At 42.7% G+C, this 18015-nt stretch overlaps 3 protein-coding genes across 5 annotated transcripts; 2 read left to right on the plus strand and 1 right to left on the minus strand.

Moving 5' to 3' along the window:
- Window positions 1-1485: 1485 nt before the first annotated feature.
- On the minus strand, window positions 1486-2716 carry prss1 (serine protease 1). The gene is made up of 5 exons (XM_006795941.1): window positions 2654-2716; window positions 2418-2574; window positions 2028-2281; window positions 1802-1938; window positions 1486-1716 (listed from the first exon to the last, which is right to left on the minus strand). Exons 1-5 carry the CDS (start codon window positions 2691-2693, stop codon window positions 1567-1569), a joined length of 738 nt encoding a protein of 245 aa, XP_006796004.1. The 5' UTR covers window positions 2694-2716; the 3' UTR covers window positions 1486-1566.
- A 2083-nt stretch (window positions 2717-4799) lies between these two features.
- On the plus strand, window positions 4800-8937 carry LOC102782353 (uncharacterized). 2 transcript variants are annotated; one of them, XM_087847964.1, is made up of 4 exons: window positions 4800-4906; window positions 5609-5923; window positions 6604-7029; window positions 7136-8937. In XM_087847964.1, exons 2-4 carry the CDS (start codon window positions 5668-5670, stop codon window positions 7984-7986), a joined length of 1533 nt encoding a protein of 510 aa, XP_087704090.1. In that variant the 5' UTR covers window positions 4800-4906; window positions 5609-5667; the 3' UTR covers window positions 7987-8937. The 2 variants fall into 2 exon arrangements, with proteins under 2 accessions (XP_087704090.1, XP_006796005.3); XM_006795942.3 differs by having other exon boundaries at window positions 4806-5923.
- Window positions 8938-9205: 268 nt separating this feature from the next.
- On the plus strand, window positions 9206-15066 carry LOC148100434 (uncharacterized). 2 transcript variants are annotated; one of them, XM_087847966.1, is made up of 3 exons: window positions 9206-9635; window positions 9900-13093; window positions 13256-15066. In XM_087847966.1, the coding sequence occupies exons 1-3, from the start codon at window positions 9242-9244 to the stop codon at window positions 13454-13456; spliced, it is 3789 nt and encodes a 1262-aa protein (XP_087704092.1). In that variant the 5' UTR covers window positions 9206-9241; the 3' UTR covers window positions 13457-15066. The 2 variants fall into 2 exon arrangements, with proteins under 2 accessions (XP_087704092.1, XP_087704091.1); XM_087847965.1 differs by having other exon boundaries at window positions 9900-15066.
- Window positions 15067-18015: the final 2949 nt, after the last annotated feature.

The following is an 18015-nucleotide window of genomic DNA, read 5'->3' on the forward strand; positions in this document are numbered from 1 at the left end:
AGCTGAGTCTTGTCCTGTGGAGGTGGCTCTTCTATGTTGTGCCATGCGCTTGTGAAGTGGCTGTTTGGTCTCTCCAATGTAGAGGTCTGGGCATTCCTCGCTGCACTGTACAGCATACACCACATTGTTAAGTCTGTGTTTTGGAGTTTTGTCTTTCGGGTGAACCAGTTTTTGTCTGAGCGTGTTGCTGGGTCTGAAATGCACCCGGATGTCATGCCTGGAGAAAACTCTCCTGAGTTTTTCTGATACACCGGCTACATAGGGGATGACAATGTTGTTGCGTTTACATGCGTGTGTTCCTTCTTTTTTCCTTCAGGCTTAGAGGGAACATGTTCTGCCCGTGGTGTAGGGTCCTAATTACTCTACTGTGACAATCTGTTATCTGACCAGCGTGTGAAAAGCCATCTGGTTGATAAAGGTCAGTGCTTATAATCTAGGTTTAGTCCTACCACCAGTCACATACACTTCATTTATAAAAGATTTGAATTAATGATAGAAAAACTGTATAATTATGTAGCATTATATACTTATACTCTTAGTGTCTCTTCACAAAGAAGATAAGTGAGAGACAAGTATAGTGCTAAACAAATGTATTAGATCGCCTGCCATAAAGATAAGAAAACATAAATATTTTTTTTAAACTGTCAAAAAAAAGGGTTACATTTTTTAATTATTTTATTATTTAATAGGAAAATATTTAATTGAACTCCTATTTTCACACATTGTATCAAATTTGACCCCGCACAAATAAACCAAGCATTACATTGAACCACAAAAACACATTTTCTGTTCAGAAGTACAAGTAAATGAGTGTAATGTGGAATCTCAATAAAACAATAATAACGTGCTTTACTATTTTTTTCTGCATTTTTGTAAAACTTTGAAGTTGAAAATTCATGGATAACAACAATAATTATATTTTACTGGAAACAATACAAGTTTGATTAAAGAGCTTGAGCATATTTAATTCACCAGTATGTGTGATGTGTATATATATACTGTGATGCCTGTGGATCTCTTTGGATAATTTGTTTTTATTATCTGTTTATGAAAAAAAATTCCAGACTTACAGAACAAGAGTGTAAGACTGTGAATTCAATTTAAACGTAAAATTATTGTTTTCTATAAAATGTATACACACTGCTGAATTAAAACCAATGACTTTAGAAAACCTTTATAGAGTCATTGACCAAAACAAATATTAATGTTTATAAGGTTAATTAATGCATTACCACTAAGTGATGAATGAAAAATTAAAATTTTATTTATAAAGTAATCGATCTATGCAGCTCGCTGTGGTCTTAAATGTAAAGTAGTTAAAAAGAACTTAATTAAATCTTAAATACTAAAAAAATATATAATTTTCATTTTTGAACCACTGTCTTATGCTAATTGTTAAAAACATGTGTGATTATGATTTATCTGCTTTACTGATGATTCTCGTCATGTTTTACCCAACAGCACAAAACAAGGAACAACATGAAATGATGTTGACTATTTATTTATTTGAATCACATTTCATAGTTAATTATACAAGAAACTTTAGTTAGAAAACTGTAGTTTTATTTAGTTGTTAGCCATGGTGTTGTTGATCCAGCTGTTGTAGTTGCAGACCTTGGTGTAGACTCCAGGCTTGTTCTTCTGAGCACAGCCGTAACCCCAGGACACAATACCCTGCAGCCGGCCATTGCACACGACGGGGCCACCGGAGTCACCCTGAGGCACAGAAAAGACAAGTGTGAGCAGAGGTGTTCTGAAGTTTGGTTTGTCCTAAAACAGTCAGGATGGCTTTAGCTCATACCTGGCAGGAGTCCTTGCCTCCCTCAAGGAATCCAGCACAGAACATGTTGTTGGTGATCTGTCCAGGATAGGAGTTCCTGCAGCTTGTGTCACTCAGGATGGGGGCATTCAGGCACATCAGACGGTCAGGGTAGTAGCCTAGAAGGGGAGGGAAAAAAAGTCATACAACTCATACATCAACATTTACGCTTTTTTTTCTGAACGTGTGACCGAAGGCTTTGACTCACTTCCACTGGTGCTGGTGTTGCCCCATCCAGAGATCAGACAGGAGGTGCCGGCACTGGCACAGCCAGAGGGCAGGGACACGGTTTTGACGTAGCTGTTCAGGGTGGCGGGCTTGCTCAGCTTGATCAGCATGATGTCGTTATCCAGGTTGTAGCTGTTGTAGCTTTGGTGACGAATGACCCTGGAAGAGCTGATGAACTGCTCAGTGCCCTCATTGACAGCAATGTTGTGCTCACCAAGGCGCAACTGGATGCTTCTGCAGGGAGAGCCAGAAGAGGAATGTATTCAAGTAGAGTGTCTACTTGTTTGGTTAGTATGCCCTTTTATAGGGGTTAGCAGCCCTGCGTGCATTTTTTCATTAAATTAATTTGATGAATGCTCTCTGTACTTACGACTGGTAGCAGTGAGCAGCAGACACGACCCAGGAGCTGGAGATCAGGGAGCCTCCACAGAAGTGATAGCCAACGTTCAGAGAAACCATGTAGGGCACAGAGTTCTTTGTGCACTCATAGCCTCCAATGATCTTGTCATCGTCAATGGGAGCAGCATCTGCAATACAGAAGGAGAGTTCCAGTGTTAAACTCTCTGTTCAAATGATCAAATTGAGAAATTTTGTGCAAAGACTTACATGCTGCAGCAAACAGGGCAAGGAGAATGAAGTACTTCATGTTTGTTTTCTGTGCCTGCGAATCTACACATAGCAGAAGAGTTTGCAGCAGCCTTATATACAGATGTGCAGCCCAGCTTCACAGCTCTTTATCTCAGTCATGCTCCCACATATTTTTCCATGTGCCAAGCACACTGATTAAATATTAGCCCACCTGGGAAACAGCAGCATGTTTAAAGATAAAAAATATATATCTTTTTTTCCTTTTACTTATCACATCTTGCTAAATTGTCACTCTGCAACATGTTATGTTTTATCCTACATGAGCACTTTTAAGATCACTTCAATGACGGTTTTCGCTAACACACTATGTACAAATTACTGGAGAAATATTTACTACAACCTATTTAATTTTGCCTAATTTTATTAAGTTTGTAGTTAATCATACTTTTTAAAAAAAAATTGTGCCCAACAAAGAAACAAAGAACAAGTCAACATTTTAAAGTTCAGCGCACGTGTATGACTTATACAACAGTTTTTAGCATGACATGTAAAGTTTTGGTGTTTTTTTCCCCCTCTTCTTTCTTTCTTTGTCCCCCCCCCCCCCCCCCCCCCCCACACACACACACACACTCTGCTAACACAACATAACTTCTTCCTGTCATCAGACATGCTCACACAATCCAACAAAGATTCTTGCATTCTTTGATTTAAAGCCAGTGCTTTACAGTAGGCAACATTTTTCTGATAACAGCCATTTGGTTTTCAGGTGCTTTTTTGCTTCCTTGGCATAATAGCATTAGTTAACTCCTCCCAGTAAACAACGCACTCAGGCTGAAGGCTTTTGACACTCACAGTCCAGTGAAGCTTTTACAGTAATTTCACCTGACAGCTTTTAAAATCCTCCTTAGGTTTTTTTTTTTTTTAATTAAAAAACAACACATGCAGGCGCCTACTTTCACATGCAGGCGATCAGTTTCGTCTCCTTAACAGCGCCATCCTCCTCATGACTAATCAGGCCATTCAACATGTTTTTATAGAGAAACTTGAAATCCCACTTGTTATGTACATGTTGCTTGTGTTAGGTTGGACCAGCACTTTGCCTCGGAAATATTCCCCAGAGGTTTTGGTTCATGATAGCATGAAACAGATTTGTCAGCTGCACATCCATGATGTGAATCTTCCTTTCCCCAAAGGTGCTCTACTTGATTGAGATCTGGTGACTGTGTTGATCATTTGAGTACAGTGAACTCACTGTCATGTAGAAGAAAACTATTTCACATGATTTGAAGTTTGTGACATGGTTTGTGATACTGGTGGAAGAAGCCATCAGAAGTCAGGTACACTGTGGCCATAAAGGAATAGACATGGTTAACAACAATACCCAGGCAGGCTGTGGTGTTTAAACAATGCTCAGCTGGTATTAAGGCCCCTAATGTGGGACCTGGTGTGGTTTTCTGCTATTCATGTGCATTCAACATGTGCATTCAGAAATGCTCTTCTGCATATCTTGGTTGAAATGACTGGTTATTTGATTCTGGCTGTTCTCCTGTTTCCTCTGACATCAATAGGGCACTGCTGCTCACTGAATATTTTCTTCTTTTTGACTATTCTCTGTAAATCCTAGAGATGGATATGCAGAAAAATCCTGCAGATCCCAGTATGTCTGTGAAAACTCGGTCTAAACTGTTTGACACCAACACATATGCCACGGTCAAAGCAACTTTGACCTTTCTTCTGATACTAAGTTTGAACTTCAACAGGTGGTCTTAACCATGTCTTACATGCTTAAATACACCGAGTTGCTGCTATGTGATTGGCTAATTTGACATGTGCATTAATCAGAAGGTGAACAGGTTAACCTAATGAAGTGGCAGGAGAAAACAAAATAGCTTACAATAAAATAGAAAGGACAATCACAATAACAAAGTGTAATATATAAAACAGTTCGTACTTTCAGAACTGAGAGTTTTCGGGAGTTTATAAAAAATATCATGAACGACACAAAGCAGAAAACAACAGAGACGTTTTATTATTAAAAGTAAAATTAAAACCCCTCCAAGTCATCTCTATACTGTGTGACATCGCGATGTGCCTGTCCATCATCGTTCAACGGATGAATTGATAGCTCTTCAGTTGATTGGTCCTGAGCTTGCACCTTCGATGACGTCAACAACAAGCGACTGTCCTCGGTCTGTTTGTCGGCTGCTGAGCTAACAGCTGCACCGATTGTGTTTTGGTTTGCTTTTGCCTCCCATGTGCCCTTATCATGAGGTAAGAAACACAACAGCGTCAGCTTTCCAATCGCGTCGGCTAGCTTGTCAGTGGGAGTTCCGACAGAGCTGCCGCTCCACCTGAAGCTGCGGTAGCCTGTTAGCTTAACAACTAGCTCCATCCCAAGACCAGCACCTAATGTATGCGGAATGCGCAACCATTGCGGATGTGGTGCAGAAAGAAATGCGCATCGATGCGACATATCGCAGACGTGGAGATTACAGGGGGAAAGCAAACGTAGCCGTTCTGGTTTTCGACATAGTTGTAAGCAGCATTTTTTGATGGATTTCAGAACTGGGAGGCGATCCTCTGTCCTGATGTTTCGACTCGGTGTTAAACAAGTGGACGTTTAGATACAGCACTCAGCCTTCTTCTGGTGTTTTACACACTGCACTTAGGTTTGCATTAACATGTCAGTACTGGTGGAAATGATAGAAATGGATTTTAGAGGTTGGAGCTAGCGATCAATCAGACAATGTTATTTTGTATCTCTACAACAATGATTTAGGCAGCTTTAATAAATGTGCTAAAGCGGGTTTAAGACTACTTTAACTTTACGTTTCCTGAGAACCACCTCCCCCTCGCACTTTTAGTGTGTGGCAGCTGTACCCTTAAAAGGTTGATAGTTATGTGTACACAGAAGAGTTGTATTGTCTTCAGCAGTAGGTTCACCTCTGCTTTGAACTTTTGTTAATGGGGCAGAAGCTGTCAGTATCAGAATTGGCCCGCCAGTCAGTTCTGCTGTAAATCAGGTCTGATCCATGACTGAGTACTACGAGGAGGGGGGGCTGCTGTACGAGCAATCACCTCCCATGCACATCAAAGTGGAGTCTCCGGAGGGACCCTTTGGGGGGGGAGCCTCAGAGAACGGCTTCCCCCGGGAGGATGAGGATTCGGAGGGCAGCTGCGACCAGAGCAGCGGATTACCCGGAGGACTCCCCTTCAACGTTGTGGTGGTACATCCAAACATCATGGCACCTGGCATGTCCTCAGATGACCTTTTGTCCATTGAACAAAGTAAGCATATTTGTAACAGCAGAGATTCCTGAGGCACTCTATTGGTCTGAATTATAAAGATATTGATTAAAAGTTGTAAAAATATAAAAGAACTGGAACAATAGAGCAAAAAAAAAACAAACAAAGAAAAGAAAATACAAGCTACTGTTGATCATAGTCCCCGATGAAGACTGGGTCGTTGTTTTGTTTTGTTTTTTTATCTCCAGTTGTTTTATATTTTGGCAACTTTTATTAAATATCTTTATAATTCCAACAAACAGGAGTCTGTTTGCTTTTATGCAGTTGAATTGTCCTGCTGATGAGCACCTGTTTAGAGTAATTCTAAACATGTGCATGGCACATGGAAAACAGAGTTCTTCCTTTTTATCTTTTTTGTAAACCAGCCTTACTCCTAATGGAAATCCTTGTGAAATTATTGTCACCCTTAGTCAGCAAAATCATCTGGATTATGCAAAAAATACTTTTTATTATTGTTAGAAAATGTGTAGCTACATTTTAGTGATGGAAGAAAATTCTGATGTCACAGGGCTCAGAGGTTTGCCAAGAGTTGTTGTACTTGCCCATGTTGTTGTTTAGCACAGTTAAAATAAGACTGTTAAAGCTCTGAATTTGACACTTATATTTAGATTTTTTTTTTTTTTCTTTCCCATTTGGCTTTCCTCTCAACTTTCTCTTGACAGACCGAGCTATGTCAGCTGCACTGGCTGCTGGCGGCGCAGGAAAAAGAAAGAGTCGCTTCAGCGGAGCGGAGCTTGAAGTGCTGGTGTCCGAAGTTACTCGGTGCGAAGGAGAACTCTTTGGTCCGGCAGGGAGGCTCCGGCGACGTGAAAGAGAGCGCATCTGGGCAGGGATCCTGGAGAGAGTAAATGCTGTTTCCAGAGTCCCGCGAACCCTTAGAGAGGTGAAGAAGCGCTGGGATGACTTAAAGAGGCGCAATGGGGGCAGACTGGCGGATGCCCGCCACCGCAGCTGTTACCTGCCATCCAGCAGAGGGACCTCAATGCTCGGGCGTCCTTCTCAGCCAAGCCCCAGGCTTCAGCAAGCCAGACAGAAGCAAAGCACCAGACCAAAGCCCAGTTTTCCATGCTTCGCTGACTCTGATACAGGTAAACTGTTGTCTGAGAACTGCCTTTCTTTTTAGATTTTAAATGCAACTAATTTCATCAATGCTTGTGTCCATTTTTATTAATAAATTAATTAATTTATTTTCAGGTGTAGGAATGGAAGGATCAGAGAGAGATTGTTTGGAGAAAGATGAGGACAATCTTGAGCGTGACAGAGACATGGGAGAACCTGAGTGTGAACCTGTAGAGAACAGTATGGAAGACAAACTGGGATTAGGCCTTGGTCTGGGAATAGGACCACCCCCTCCATCAGAACGATGGCTGCCACCTTCTCCTCTCTACAGTGCTCCTTTCCTCAATGGTAGCCCGCAACCCAGCAGTCCTCAGCCATCCCTTGGAGCACAGCAGGGTCCTCTTGAAGCCCCTCCACGGAGTTCCTGGCTCGAAGATGAGCTACGAGGGTTGGGGGAAGCTGCAATTCAGCTTGGAAATCGGGTAGAAAAGAGTCTGCGGGAGTTTGGCGAAGGTTTCAGACAGGACATGAGAACACTTGTCACTTCACAAGAGGCATTAGCAGTCAGTCTACAACAAAACAATGTCCTCTTGCAAAGGCTCTTAGGAGTGCTTGAGGCCCAGCAGCAACCACAGCCACAGCAACATCGTGTACAAGCGCACCAATCACAAACACCTCAGCAGCACTTACAGCCACAGCCAGTTCAGCAGCAGCTGCAGCACACAGAACCACAACAACAGCGAATCGAAACACCACAGCAGTCACAGCTACAGCAGTCACAACAACATCAAACACAAATACAGCAGCAACCACAGGTCAGCCAGCATTCAAATAACCAGTCATCTGTAGCTGTTGTACCTGCACCATCATCCCCGGACATGCACGAGTGCACTTTTTCCTCCGATCCACCCACAGACACAAATGGAAGTATGCAGCGACCACGGCGAGGAAGAGCTGTTGACCACAGACGCAGGCGACGGCGCTGAGGAGAATGTATTCAGAAACTCTATAAACTGCATATCATCTGTATTTGATGTTTCAAAATGTGACAAACAAATGATGCTCTTTTTCTACTGACAGTATTTCAGTAACAATAGTTGTTTGGAGTGCTATGCCGTACTCTGGATCCATCTCGCACTTAGGTTTGTATTCAGACAGGACTGAAGCAGATATGAAAATTAGACACTTGAGATCATAGGTGGCCTTAACATTAGATTGGTTTCTCAGACATGTGTACATACTCATGTTCTAAAAGACTCTTAAAAACAGTGACTCTGTTGAGTGGCAACTTCACTCGTGGACTTTAAGAACTCAGAAAAATGACATACTGTAGGCAGTGATGTTCAATATGCATGTCTCTGTACATGGTTTGCAGCAGAGCTGCAAAGCTCAATGATGCTCTTACTAGTTCAGTACTGACTCAGCTTTCCTGATACACTAACCCTGTTGTCATAAAGTACCTGTAACCTGCTGTTATTACCATATATTGTAGCTATACAGCCATTGTAATTATCTGCTAATGTATGCTTGTGCTTTTCAACAGTTTTATGGTACATAATTTTCCAACTTTGGTTGGACAATAAAGCTAGACTGTGTTCTGTTCAGTGCGTTTTGAGACAAAAATGATGTATTCAGAAGAACCGAAACTTTTTGGGATATATTTAAAAACAAAAAAGACACCATGACAAATACATCACAGTATGTTTTGGGTTTAAAATCCTATGTTTATGGTTGAATTTAAAAGCATACATAAGTATGTAGGAGCTATTTATGGTAATCTTGCATGCAGTGACATGGATGTATTTGTAAATAGTTGCAAAGAAACAGATTATTGCCATCACTTAAGTAGTTTTGCACAAGCTATATTTTGTAGATAGCTACTGTTCTGATGAAATGTAACTAAACTTAATAAAAGACAGACATGGACTCCAAATAAACCCAGCCAATCACTTGTGGATTTGTCACCGCATATAAAAATAATAATAATAAAATATCAGGGCTAATGTTGAAAAGTTAAGCTGATTTTATACAATTGTCAAGTGTTTATAAAAACAACTCCAAAACAGTAGTAAAGAGGAAACGCGTGATTTAACGTTTCAAAATATATTTACCGAAACGATGAAGTGAACCGCGCTGAGCGTAATTACCGTTTTATTTTGAAAGTTTCGACCGGAAATTTGATTCCTGACTAGCATGATCCTTATGTGCTCTGGTCTGGACAAGGGGGTGCATGGGTGAAACATGGCCGCCGCAGACCCAGCGAAGTCTCCCAAACGGCAGAAAATAGCCGAGGAGGAGGTGGAAACATGTGGGGAGAAAACCGAGGCGGTGGAGTCGGGGTGCAGTGCACGCCAGAAAGATGAGAATACGTGTATTAAAACCGGGGGTAGCCCCAACGATGAGCAGAGAGCTGATGTTGGCAGCGACGGCGGCGGTTGTGTTGCCAGCCATTCGGAGGTTACTGTCGAGTCCGGTGCTGGAGCCGACAAAACGACATGCATTTTACCGGAGGACCTGAGAGCGGCTGAAAAAATGGCCGAGGCCAGTGGCAGTGACCAGCGTCCATTCGACTGGTCCGAGACTGAAGATGACGGCAAAGAAGCACAGACGCACGCGGAGGAAAACGATAAGTGTGGTATGCTAACATTGTTGATGTATTTTACCGTTAGCTTTAGCCTCCGGGGCTAACTTGAGCTGTAGCTCTCACTGCTGGTTCTGTTCTGCACTGTGAGTTCTGCTGACATTATTGACCACGGCACACCGAAGCATCAGCCCTGCACCGCTGCTTGTTAACGACGCTCATGATGCATATGCTAGGGTGGATGCATGCAGTTTGTCAGACTGTTGTTTTCTAACTTGTTACTGTGCTGTTGTTTTTGTATTTTTTTTTCTCTTGCAGACCTCAACAGTGTCTGTGAGGATGCTGAAGAGGTGCTGCAGGACAAGCGTGTTGACAGTGACATTGCCACAAATGCAGAAGAGCCACATGTGGAGGAGAAGAGCGCAGTTAAACCACAGAATGAGGATTTTGTGGGCGAAGTGGACGGCATAGAGGATGTGGTTGAAGACGATGAGGAGGCAGACCGAGGAGTGGATACTGATTTGACTGCTAAGCAGAAAAAGTGCCGCTTGGTCTGCAAAGAGTGTGGGAAGAGGTTCACCCGCCGCGAGACGTTCAACCTCCACCGGCACTTTCACGCGCATGAGGACGAGCTCACGCCCCTCACCTGCAAAGAATGCGGCCTTACCTTTCAGCACCGCAGCAGCCTCATCAAACACCGAAACGAACACAGGGAGAGTGAGGAGCCGCAGCTCGTCACTCCAAAAAAGGAGGTGCAAACGATGGAGGAGGGCATTTTTCAGTGCGCAGAGTGTGAGAGGATATTCTCCACAGTCGGCCAGCTGAGGGACCACAACTGCAGCAATACAGTAGAAAAGCCTTACCACTGCCCCCTATGCCGCCAAGATTTCCAGTTTAAGGTCTCCGTCACTAAGCACATGATGACCCATTCTTACGAGAGCACCTTTATGTGCCAAGAGTGCAGTCAAACTTTCCCAAACACTACAGCCCTGCGCTTCCACCAGAGGTGTCACGCCGCCCTAAAGCCCTATGAATGCCCCGAATGCGGCATGGTTTTTAAACACTACTCCGTCATGGAAGACCATCGTCGCAAGCACACCGACAACAGCCGCTCTCACCTGTGTAACATCTGCGGTAAGACTTTTAAGTACAGCAGCCTCCTTCATCAGCATCAGTATCTGCACACAGGGCAGAAGCCCTTCCGCTGCCCCGAATGTGGGAAAAAATTTGCTTTTGCCCAGAACATGAAGGCGCACTGCCGCCAGCATAGACTGCGTGAAACCAACTCCTGTAGTGCACAGACCAGTAAGCAGGCCCCTGCTGCCGAACAGGAGGAGGTAAGAGGGCCGGGAAAGGAGAACGCACACCAGAGCGAGGAACCAAAACGCACATTTAACTGCCCCCTTTGTCCTCAGACATACTGTGCACCAGCTAACCTGAGGGCCCACATGCTCATTCATGAAGCCGAGTATGAAAAGCTGGAGAGATCACCCCGACTCCCAAAGGATGTGAACAAGTACTGGGATAAGGGACACACCTGCCCACACTGCCCGTCCATTTATCGGGACGAGTCCAGTTTAAATGTGCATCTTTTAAGTGTCCACAAGTCTGTTTCACATTATTTAGAGAGACTGGCTGCTCCACCTAAAAAACAATTCACTCCATTAACCAGTGATAATGTGCAGGTGAAGTGGAAAAGCGAAAGCATAAGTGTTAAGTCGTACAAGTGTTCAGAGTGCGGAAAAACTTTCCGCCACCGTTCAGTGTTGGAACTGCATATGCGCATACATTCCAAGGACAAGCCTTACCAGTGTAAAGTGTGCGGCAAGGGCTTTAGATTCAGTAGCTATTTACAGCAGCATCTCATCATTCACACAGGCAAGAAGCCATACAAATGTTCAGACTGTGGGAAGGACTTTGCCTTCCTGCAGAACATGAGAACGCATCAAAAGCTGCATCAGGAAAAACCGTTCCGCTGCACCAGCTGCCGCAAAGGCTACAGCGACGAGATCCAGCTGCAGCACCACATGTTGTCACATAACGGTGACAAACCTCACAAGTGTGACCAGTGTGACAAAAGCTTCGGGTTAGCTTATCTGCTCCGTGATCACATGAACACTCACACAGGAGAGAGACCTCATCGCTGTGAAGAGTGTCACAAAACGTTTTCGTGGTTTAGTAGCCTGCTGGTACACCAGAAGATCCACGCTCGTAAGCGGCAGAGTTTCAGCCAGTACAGTTCTTTCCCAATGAGCTCTAGGATGAGGGGGAGGGGGAGGAGGGGTGGGAGGCCAGTATGGGGATTTTCTAGACCTTTAGGAGGCTCAGGGATGACTACTCCTCAGCAGCTTTCTTATCCGGTTTCGGTAGTGAGAGACGCTGAGCTCCACAGGAGGGCAGTACAGCCGCCATCTTCCATGCATGCATCTCGCATGGATTTACAGAGCAGGCAACAAAAGGAGCAGTGGCTGTCCGAGCTACACCCTCAGCCAGTGCAGTGGAAGGTAGATGGTGGGGAAGTAATGCCCGTTCCATCATCGCAGCACCAACATGGAGGCCCCCAGCAGACACAGTTTGACAGCTCAGTGCTACAGCAGCACCATCGGACAAGTTCATCCTGGGCAGATATTCCTCTGATAAGTCAGTCAGGCTCCACGTCTGTTCAGAGTTTAGATTCGGCACACACAAAAGACGGCACGTCTTCTGTTGCCGCCTCTCACCTGGTGTCCGTGCCAAAGAAATCCAGCCCGTCAGCAGTGAACGAGATGGTGCAGCACAGGCAGCACAAGCCTGTTTCCTGGAGCAGCACTCCCACGTCTACAGTGCTAGCCTCCACAAGTTCTGTGCAACACGAATTTTCTGTTCCCTCCTCCTACATAGATGGAGCAGCTCTGTGGAGTGTCAGGCCTACTCCACTAGTAAATTCACAGGGCTCACCAAGTAAGCTCGGGCAAGAGCTTCAGCTGCCAAGATGGTCAGTTACCCCAGTGTCCTCACAAAAGGAGCCGTCAACACCTCCTAAGAAGGAGGACAGAGTGTGGGACTTGAGTAATCCTCAAGTAATACCTTCGACTGTTAGCCAGCCAGAGAAGCCATGGAACGGCTGTGAGCCGCAAAAGCCATGGGCTTCTGGCTTAGCAGGTGCATCCACCTCAGCTCAAATAGACCAAAGCAGTGCTATGCCAATTTCCAGTCCCGTCTCTCATGGGGCCAGCAGCACCTTATGGGACATACAAACACCACCAGGAATTCCAAAGACTATAAACTCCACTGAGAAGTTAGTAAATAATCAAGATTTTCAGCTGCAGCAAAAGCAGGCGTCATCTGGCTGGGCCAATGTACAGACAGCAACACAGAAGGTTCCCATCTCCATTCAGTACGAGCCTCATCGTTTTGGACAGGGCATGGGAACACCAGTATGGGGCTTCCAAAACAACCCAGTGGGTCCTCAAACCCTGCTTTCTGGGCAACTCAAACCAGGGAATGGACCGGAGCTGCAGCAACAACCAATGGTAACAGGCACTCAAATAATCATAAATCAGCCTTCTCCTTTTTTCTCACCTCCACTTGCTCCGCTCCCTCCTCTTGCTTTGCCTGGCCCTCACCCTCTTCACTCTGTCGCAGTTGGTGCACTTCCAAGACCTCCACACCCAAATATTTTTTTCACACCACAGGCGGTCATGAGCGAGAGGCCACACATGCCACAGACCCTGTCCCTACCTCAACTTGCCCCGCGGACAGAAACTCACAAACTTGGATCTCGTTTGCCTTTTGCCCCAGAACGGCTTCTCCAGTGCATGATATGCGGGTGCTCTCTTCCTCGGGAGCTGGATCTACAAATGCATTACTTGCAACATGCACAAGGAGAGATTTGACATTTCTACTCTAGCAACAAGACTTTGTTTTAGTTTTTTGTTTTTGTAATAATTTTATTATTTGGTGGAACCTCATTTATCACACATGGATGAGCATTAGCAAAAAGATGGGGAAGGTGAAACGTGATTTAGCCTGTACACTTGTTACACATTTTAAGTCTTTTGGCTTCAGATTAGATTGCACAGTCAGGGTGTGTTTTGACATGAAGGGTGTGTACACGTGCCATTCAAAGTGTTTTGCTGTCTTTTAAAATGCATATCCAAATACTTCTAGATTAATGAGGTTCTACTGTAAGGTCTACATTTCATTTATTGCCAATGACCTTTAGATTTAGATAATATTAGTACTTTTCTAGTTCCGGTCATATGTCCTGAATCATTTGTACTGTGTTTCTTCATGTACAGTATACTGTGTGCCTTTTTATGAGTACAGTCTGCATGTCTGCTGTCTTTGGTATCCTAGGCCTAGTTTGTGCTTATTAAGGTAGACTCAACAATGTGACCTCCCTCCCAAAATGCAGAGCAACTGTTTCAAAGATGCTGTAAAGAAATGTGTGTTTTTGCTTTTGGAGAAGTGAGGGGGATTGTTGTGTTCACAGATTAGATTTGTCAGAACATAACAAGGAAAAAAAACTGTACACATACAGTATAATCCTCTTAGGGAGCACTTGTGATCACAGGGCCACTGGCCTGGTCCAAATATGCGACGAGTAAAACGCAAAACCATTTCTAATATGTAATTGTGATTTCACAGTAAGAGTTTTCTGTAACTGCAACACTTGGGGTGGCCATTGGGGATGGGGCAAATTGGCACCTTTACACAATTAATGACTGCTGACCAATAGCTCATTTTGTAAGAAATGTTAGACTTATGTGATGTTTTGTCATTAACATTTTTTTTACAGTGGCAAGAAAGGAAAATAATTGGTTACATAATTTTTTGCTTCAATTGGTCCAGTCTGCATCTCTTACCAGAATAAGTATTTCAGATTGGAATGTACCCACGTTTGTAAAAATCAATTCCACTTTTTAGTGCGTAAATGTTTTGTTTTTGTTTTTTTGTGAATAATGAATGATCTCATTCCGTAACAGTAGATCTAGGTGAGTACATCATCACATCTCCTTCCGTTATGAAAATGGGCATTAGATTAGCTCTGGTGGCCCGCCAAGTGACTGACAATATTCATTACTGCTATCTGCTGTAGAAATAAACAAATGGTTCATATGTAAAAATAAAATGAAAAAAAAAAAAGCCACAAAAAGAAGGAAAAGCAAAACAACTTCAACATTCATCAATTCAGAAACGTGCCCTTCTACCTCTATCCACTGTTTTAGCATGGAAGATTTTTCCCATGATGTCTACATATTGGATTAAAATAAAAACCTGCCTTTGATTATAAACTTGTGTGGTGCAGTACTTCACAGTTAGCATAAACCAGCATTAGCACCTGGACATTGCTATTATAGGGAACTCCTTAACTTTAATATGATGGGGTAGGATCAATTTTGAACATGTGCTATCAGATTTATTTTTCCTCCCCAGGAATTAGGTCACTGAATAATGGAAAGCTGTATGGGTTCGTGCATAACCCATGAAAATATGTTTTGCATTATAGGCTTTATTTATTGTGATTTTCTATGTTTAATCATTACATTGTAATCTTTTTCACAGTTTAGAGACCCGGAGTAGCAAGATTTAATACTTGTAGAAGCCTTTAAATAGATATTTAATGCCGAATGAAACGATGAAAATGACTCGGTGAATGATGGGTTGAGTTAACTCCTCCTTCAATGAATAAACTTATTAACTTATTTGAGAAAAAAAAACCCCAGATAAAACGTGTATGAGAAACATAAAGTCATGAAACATATTCCTGTGTGAATTATTTAAAATGTGTTGATCTCTTGAGGACTGATGCAGTAAGAGAAAAGTTACAATGTTCTGTCGTGGAAATTGGCCAGGTGGTGGAGTTAAACTCAGTACTTTCTTGCTGTGAGGCAACTGTTTCAAACCACCTCACCACTATGCTGCTCTAAGCTTCAGTTCCACCAGTCAGTAGTGAAGTGCCAGAGTTAATGCCGTAAATAAACCAATGTATAAGAGCACTGGATAAACAGATTAAAAACCACACTGAGATGACATAATTCGTATGAGAATTAAAGAGATACTTTTAGTTTCTTATCAGCCATTCACATACTCTTGTTTAGTGGTGTGATTTTTGGGTGGTTGGATGGGGTTAGCGTCCAAGTTTGACAGTGTAATGAAATCTTCATATACCAAATACTTTTCTAGATTTTTTTTTTTTTTTAGAAGTTCAATCTGCTTCTGGCTCCTGAAAGGCAGTGTGCATGCTTACAAAGTGGGTGTCAAAAATGAAAAGTATTTACCAAAATTACTCTCCCAAAGAAAACTAGCGTAACATCTAGAAACTTAACCATGCTTTGTTTATTTAGTGCAACTTGTCATATTTGCTTAATGCAGCATAGAAGTTGAATGAAAATAGCATTTCCCTGTTTTTAGTAACATAGGAATGTAGTGTTAAAAATATTATAGATTATTTATTTTGCATTATTGTGAAATAAATTGAAAAAACTTCACAAACTGTCACTTGTCTTTTACAGTGTGACAGGGTTTTTTGGGTTTTTTTGTATTAGTGTATACTCAAATATGGGACTTTACAGGACTGCTTCTTTTTTCACATTTTAACTACCCAGTATTCAGACATGAATATTATCTGTCCCAAATTATTGATACTGATTCAGTTGTATGGTGCAAACAACTAGGCCACTTTAGGTTACCTGTTTGTGCAGACAACCATATTCCCCATGGTTAAATGCAGCTGTTTGGGTTTAAGTCCGACCCAAGGTCCTTTGGTGTGTTTCCAGTTTTCCTGTCCAATACTCTCCTATCAAATAAAGGCAAAAAAGCTATCCAAAAATAATTTTGAAGAGGATAACCACTTGTGATATCCATTTACTCTGACGAAGATTAAAGGGGGAAAAAAAGACTAGAACAAATTTCATGCTTTTATCCATAATAGTCTTTGAGATATTCATTTTCAAACATTTGCTCAGATTTTAATGTGTGCAAAAAAGAGCTAAAAATGAATGGACTGGGTTTTTAAAATATCAATATATCAAAAATGTATTTGATACATGACCCTAAAATTTCACAGGTCACCGAATTAAACTTTAACCCCGTGTACTGTTGATCAATTAGTATAAGTAAATGTATTTTATTCTTTAAGCTGTTTTTAAAAAAAATAAAAAATAAAAATCTTTTCAAATAGGTAACTAGTTCCAATCAACTGCAGTATATATGTAACTTTAGTTTTAGTGGAGAACTACGGAGCCCCTCTGATGACACGGTTCAAAAAATAAATAAATTGTGGCCACAAAATACTACTTCGTGCCCTCGAAATAGCATAACGTGCCCACGAAATACTATTTTGAGGCCACGAAATACTATTTTGAGGCCACGAAATAGGTATAACGTGCGCACGAAATGCTAATTTGTGGGCACGAAACACTTGACCAATAACCGTGATCCTTCCCAGGCCCTTGCAGTTGACTGACAATAAAATCTATCCCAGCGTCCGGGTCGTACTTACGTCTGCAAAGCAACTGGGCTCTCAATATCCTGTTTAAAATTTTCTCCGTAATAATGGTTCCTTGCAGTGCCAGGCTTTTCAAAATGCATTTGTAGCTCATTCCCAGCCTAAAATTGTCAGGGATCTGAGTCTGAGAAACCTAGAGTCCCTGAACAGTTGTGGATTTATTATATTATGTGTGTGTGTTCTGCACTGCTGCTGTTCCTGCGTTCCATGTTTGTGTATTGGCAAGTGTGTGTGTGTGTGGATGGGTGGGTAGGTGGGTGCGGTCGTGACAGGCACCTTCAGGCCTGGTGGGTGTGGCCCTGCCAGCTGACCAGTCACACCCAAGGATCCTCACACACACCTGGCGCCGATCAAGCCTCGTCGGGGGAGCTACAAAGCAGTGTGGCTGAGAGCTCCTCGACGCTGGATCGTTGAGTGACTACCCGCAGTGGCAGTCCTAGCCTGTTTGGCGCCCTGGGCGAACACTCCCTCTGCCCCCCCCCCCCCCCCCCCCCCCCACACACACACACACACAAAACATATTAAGGATTGTACATTAACATAAAACTGTTGTACACACACACACATATGAAGAGAGAGAGAGTATGCATAGTATGCAAACAGCCATCATAATTCGTCACACAATGAGAACAGGACAAATCAACAATTGACAATGACTAATTAATATTAAAATCTGTAACATAATGTATTGTTTGGAGTTTAGTCTGTTACTGTTGCTATTTTTACCATTTCTTCTTGGAGCAACTGTAACCCACATAATTTCCTTAGGGATTAATAAAGTATTCTGACTCTGATTGTTTCAGGATGACCTGCCATTATCCAATCACACATCTGCTTACCTGCATCTTTTGCTCGTTACTCCTCCTCTTCTTTTCTCTTTTTTCTAAACTGAGCACCTGATGGCTTTAAACTTTTCTTGTCCATCTTCCATTGGTTTTAATT

The sequence above is a fragment of the Neolamprologus brichardi genome, chromosome 11, assembly GCF_056152115.1.
Source record: "Neolamprologus brichardi isolate AB-2024 chromosome 11, ASM5615211v1, whole genome shotgun sequence".
NCBI classification, from domain to species: domain Eukaryota; kingdom Metazoa; phylum Chordata; class Actinopteri; order Cichliformes; family Cichlidae; genus Neolamprologus; species Neolamprologus brichardi.

Excerpts from the sequence above, each read along its gene's own strand:
- LOC148100434 (XM_087847965.1), top strand. The coding sequence starts at position 9,242 with ATGGCCGCCGCAGACCCAGCGAAGTCTCCCAAACGGCAGAAAATAGCC. Across the intron at positions 9,636-9,899 it reads GGAGGAAAACGATAAGTGTG|ACCTCAACAGTGTCTGTGAG; the intron begins GTATGCTAACAT and ends TTTCTCTTGCAG.
- prss1 (XM_006795941.1), bottom strand. The coding sequence starts at position 2,693 with ATGAAGTACTTCATTCTCCTTGCCCTGTTTGCTGCAGCAT. Across the intron at positions 2,575-2,653 it reads TGCCCTGTTTGCTGCAGCAT|ATGCTGCTCCCATTGACGAT; the intron begins GTAAGTCTTTGC and ends TCTGTATTGCAG. Across the intron at positions 1,717-1,801 it reads GAGGCAAGGACTCCTGCCAG|GGTGACTCCGGTGGCCCCGT; the intron begins GTATGAGCTAAA and ends TCTGTGCCTCAG.
- LOC102782353 (XM_087847964.1), top strand. The coding sequence starts at position 5,668 with ATGACTGAGTACTACGAGGAGGGGGGGCTGCTGTACGAGCAATCACCT. Across the intron at positions 5,924-6,603 it reads CCTTTTGTCCATTGAACAAA|ACCGAGCTATGTCAGCTGCA; the intron begins GTAAGCATATTT and ends TTCTCTTGACAG. Across the intron at positions 7,030-7,135 it reads CTTCGCTGACTCTGATACAG|GTGTAGGAATGGAAGGATCA; the intron begins GTAAACTGTTGT and ends ATTTATTTTCAG.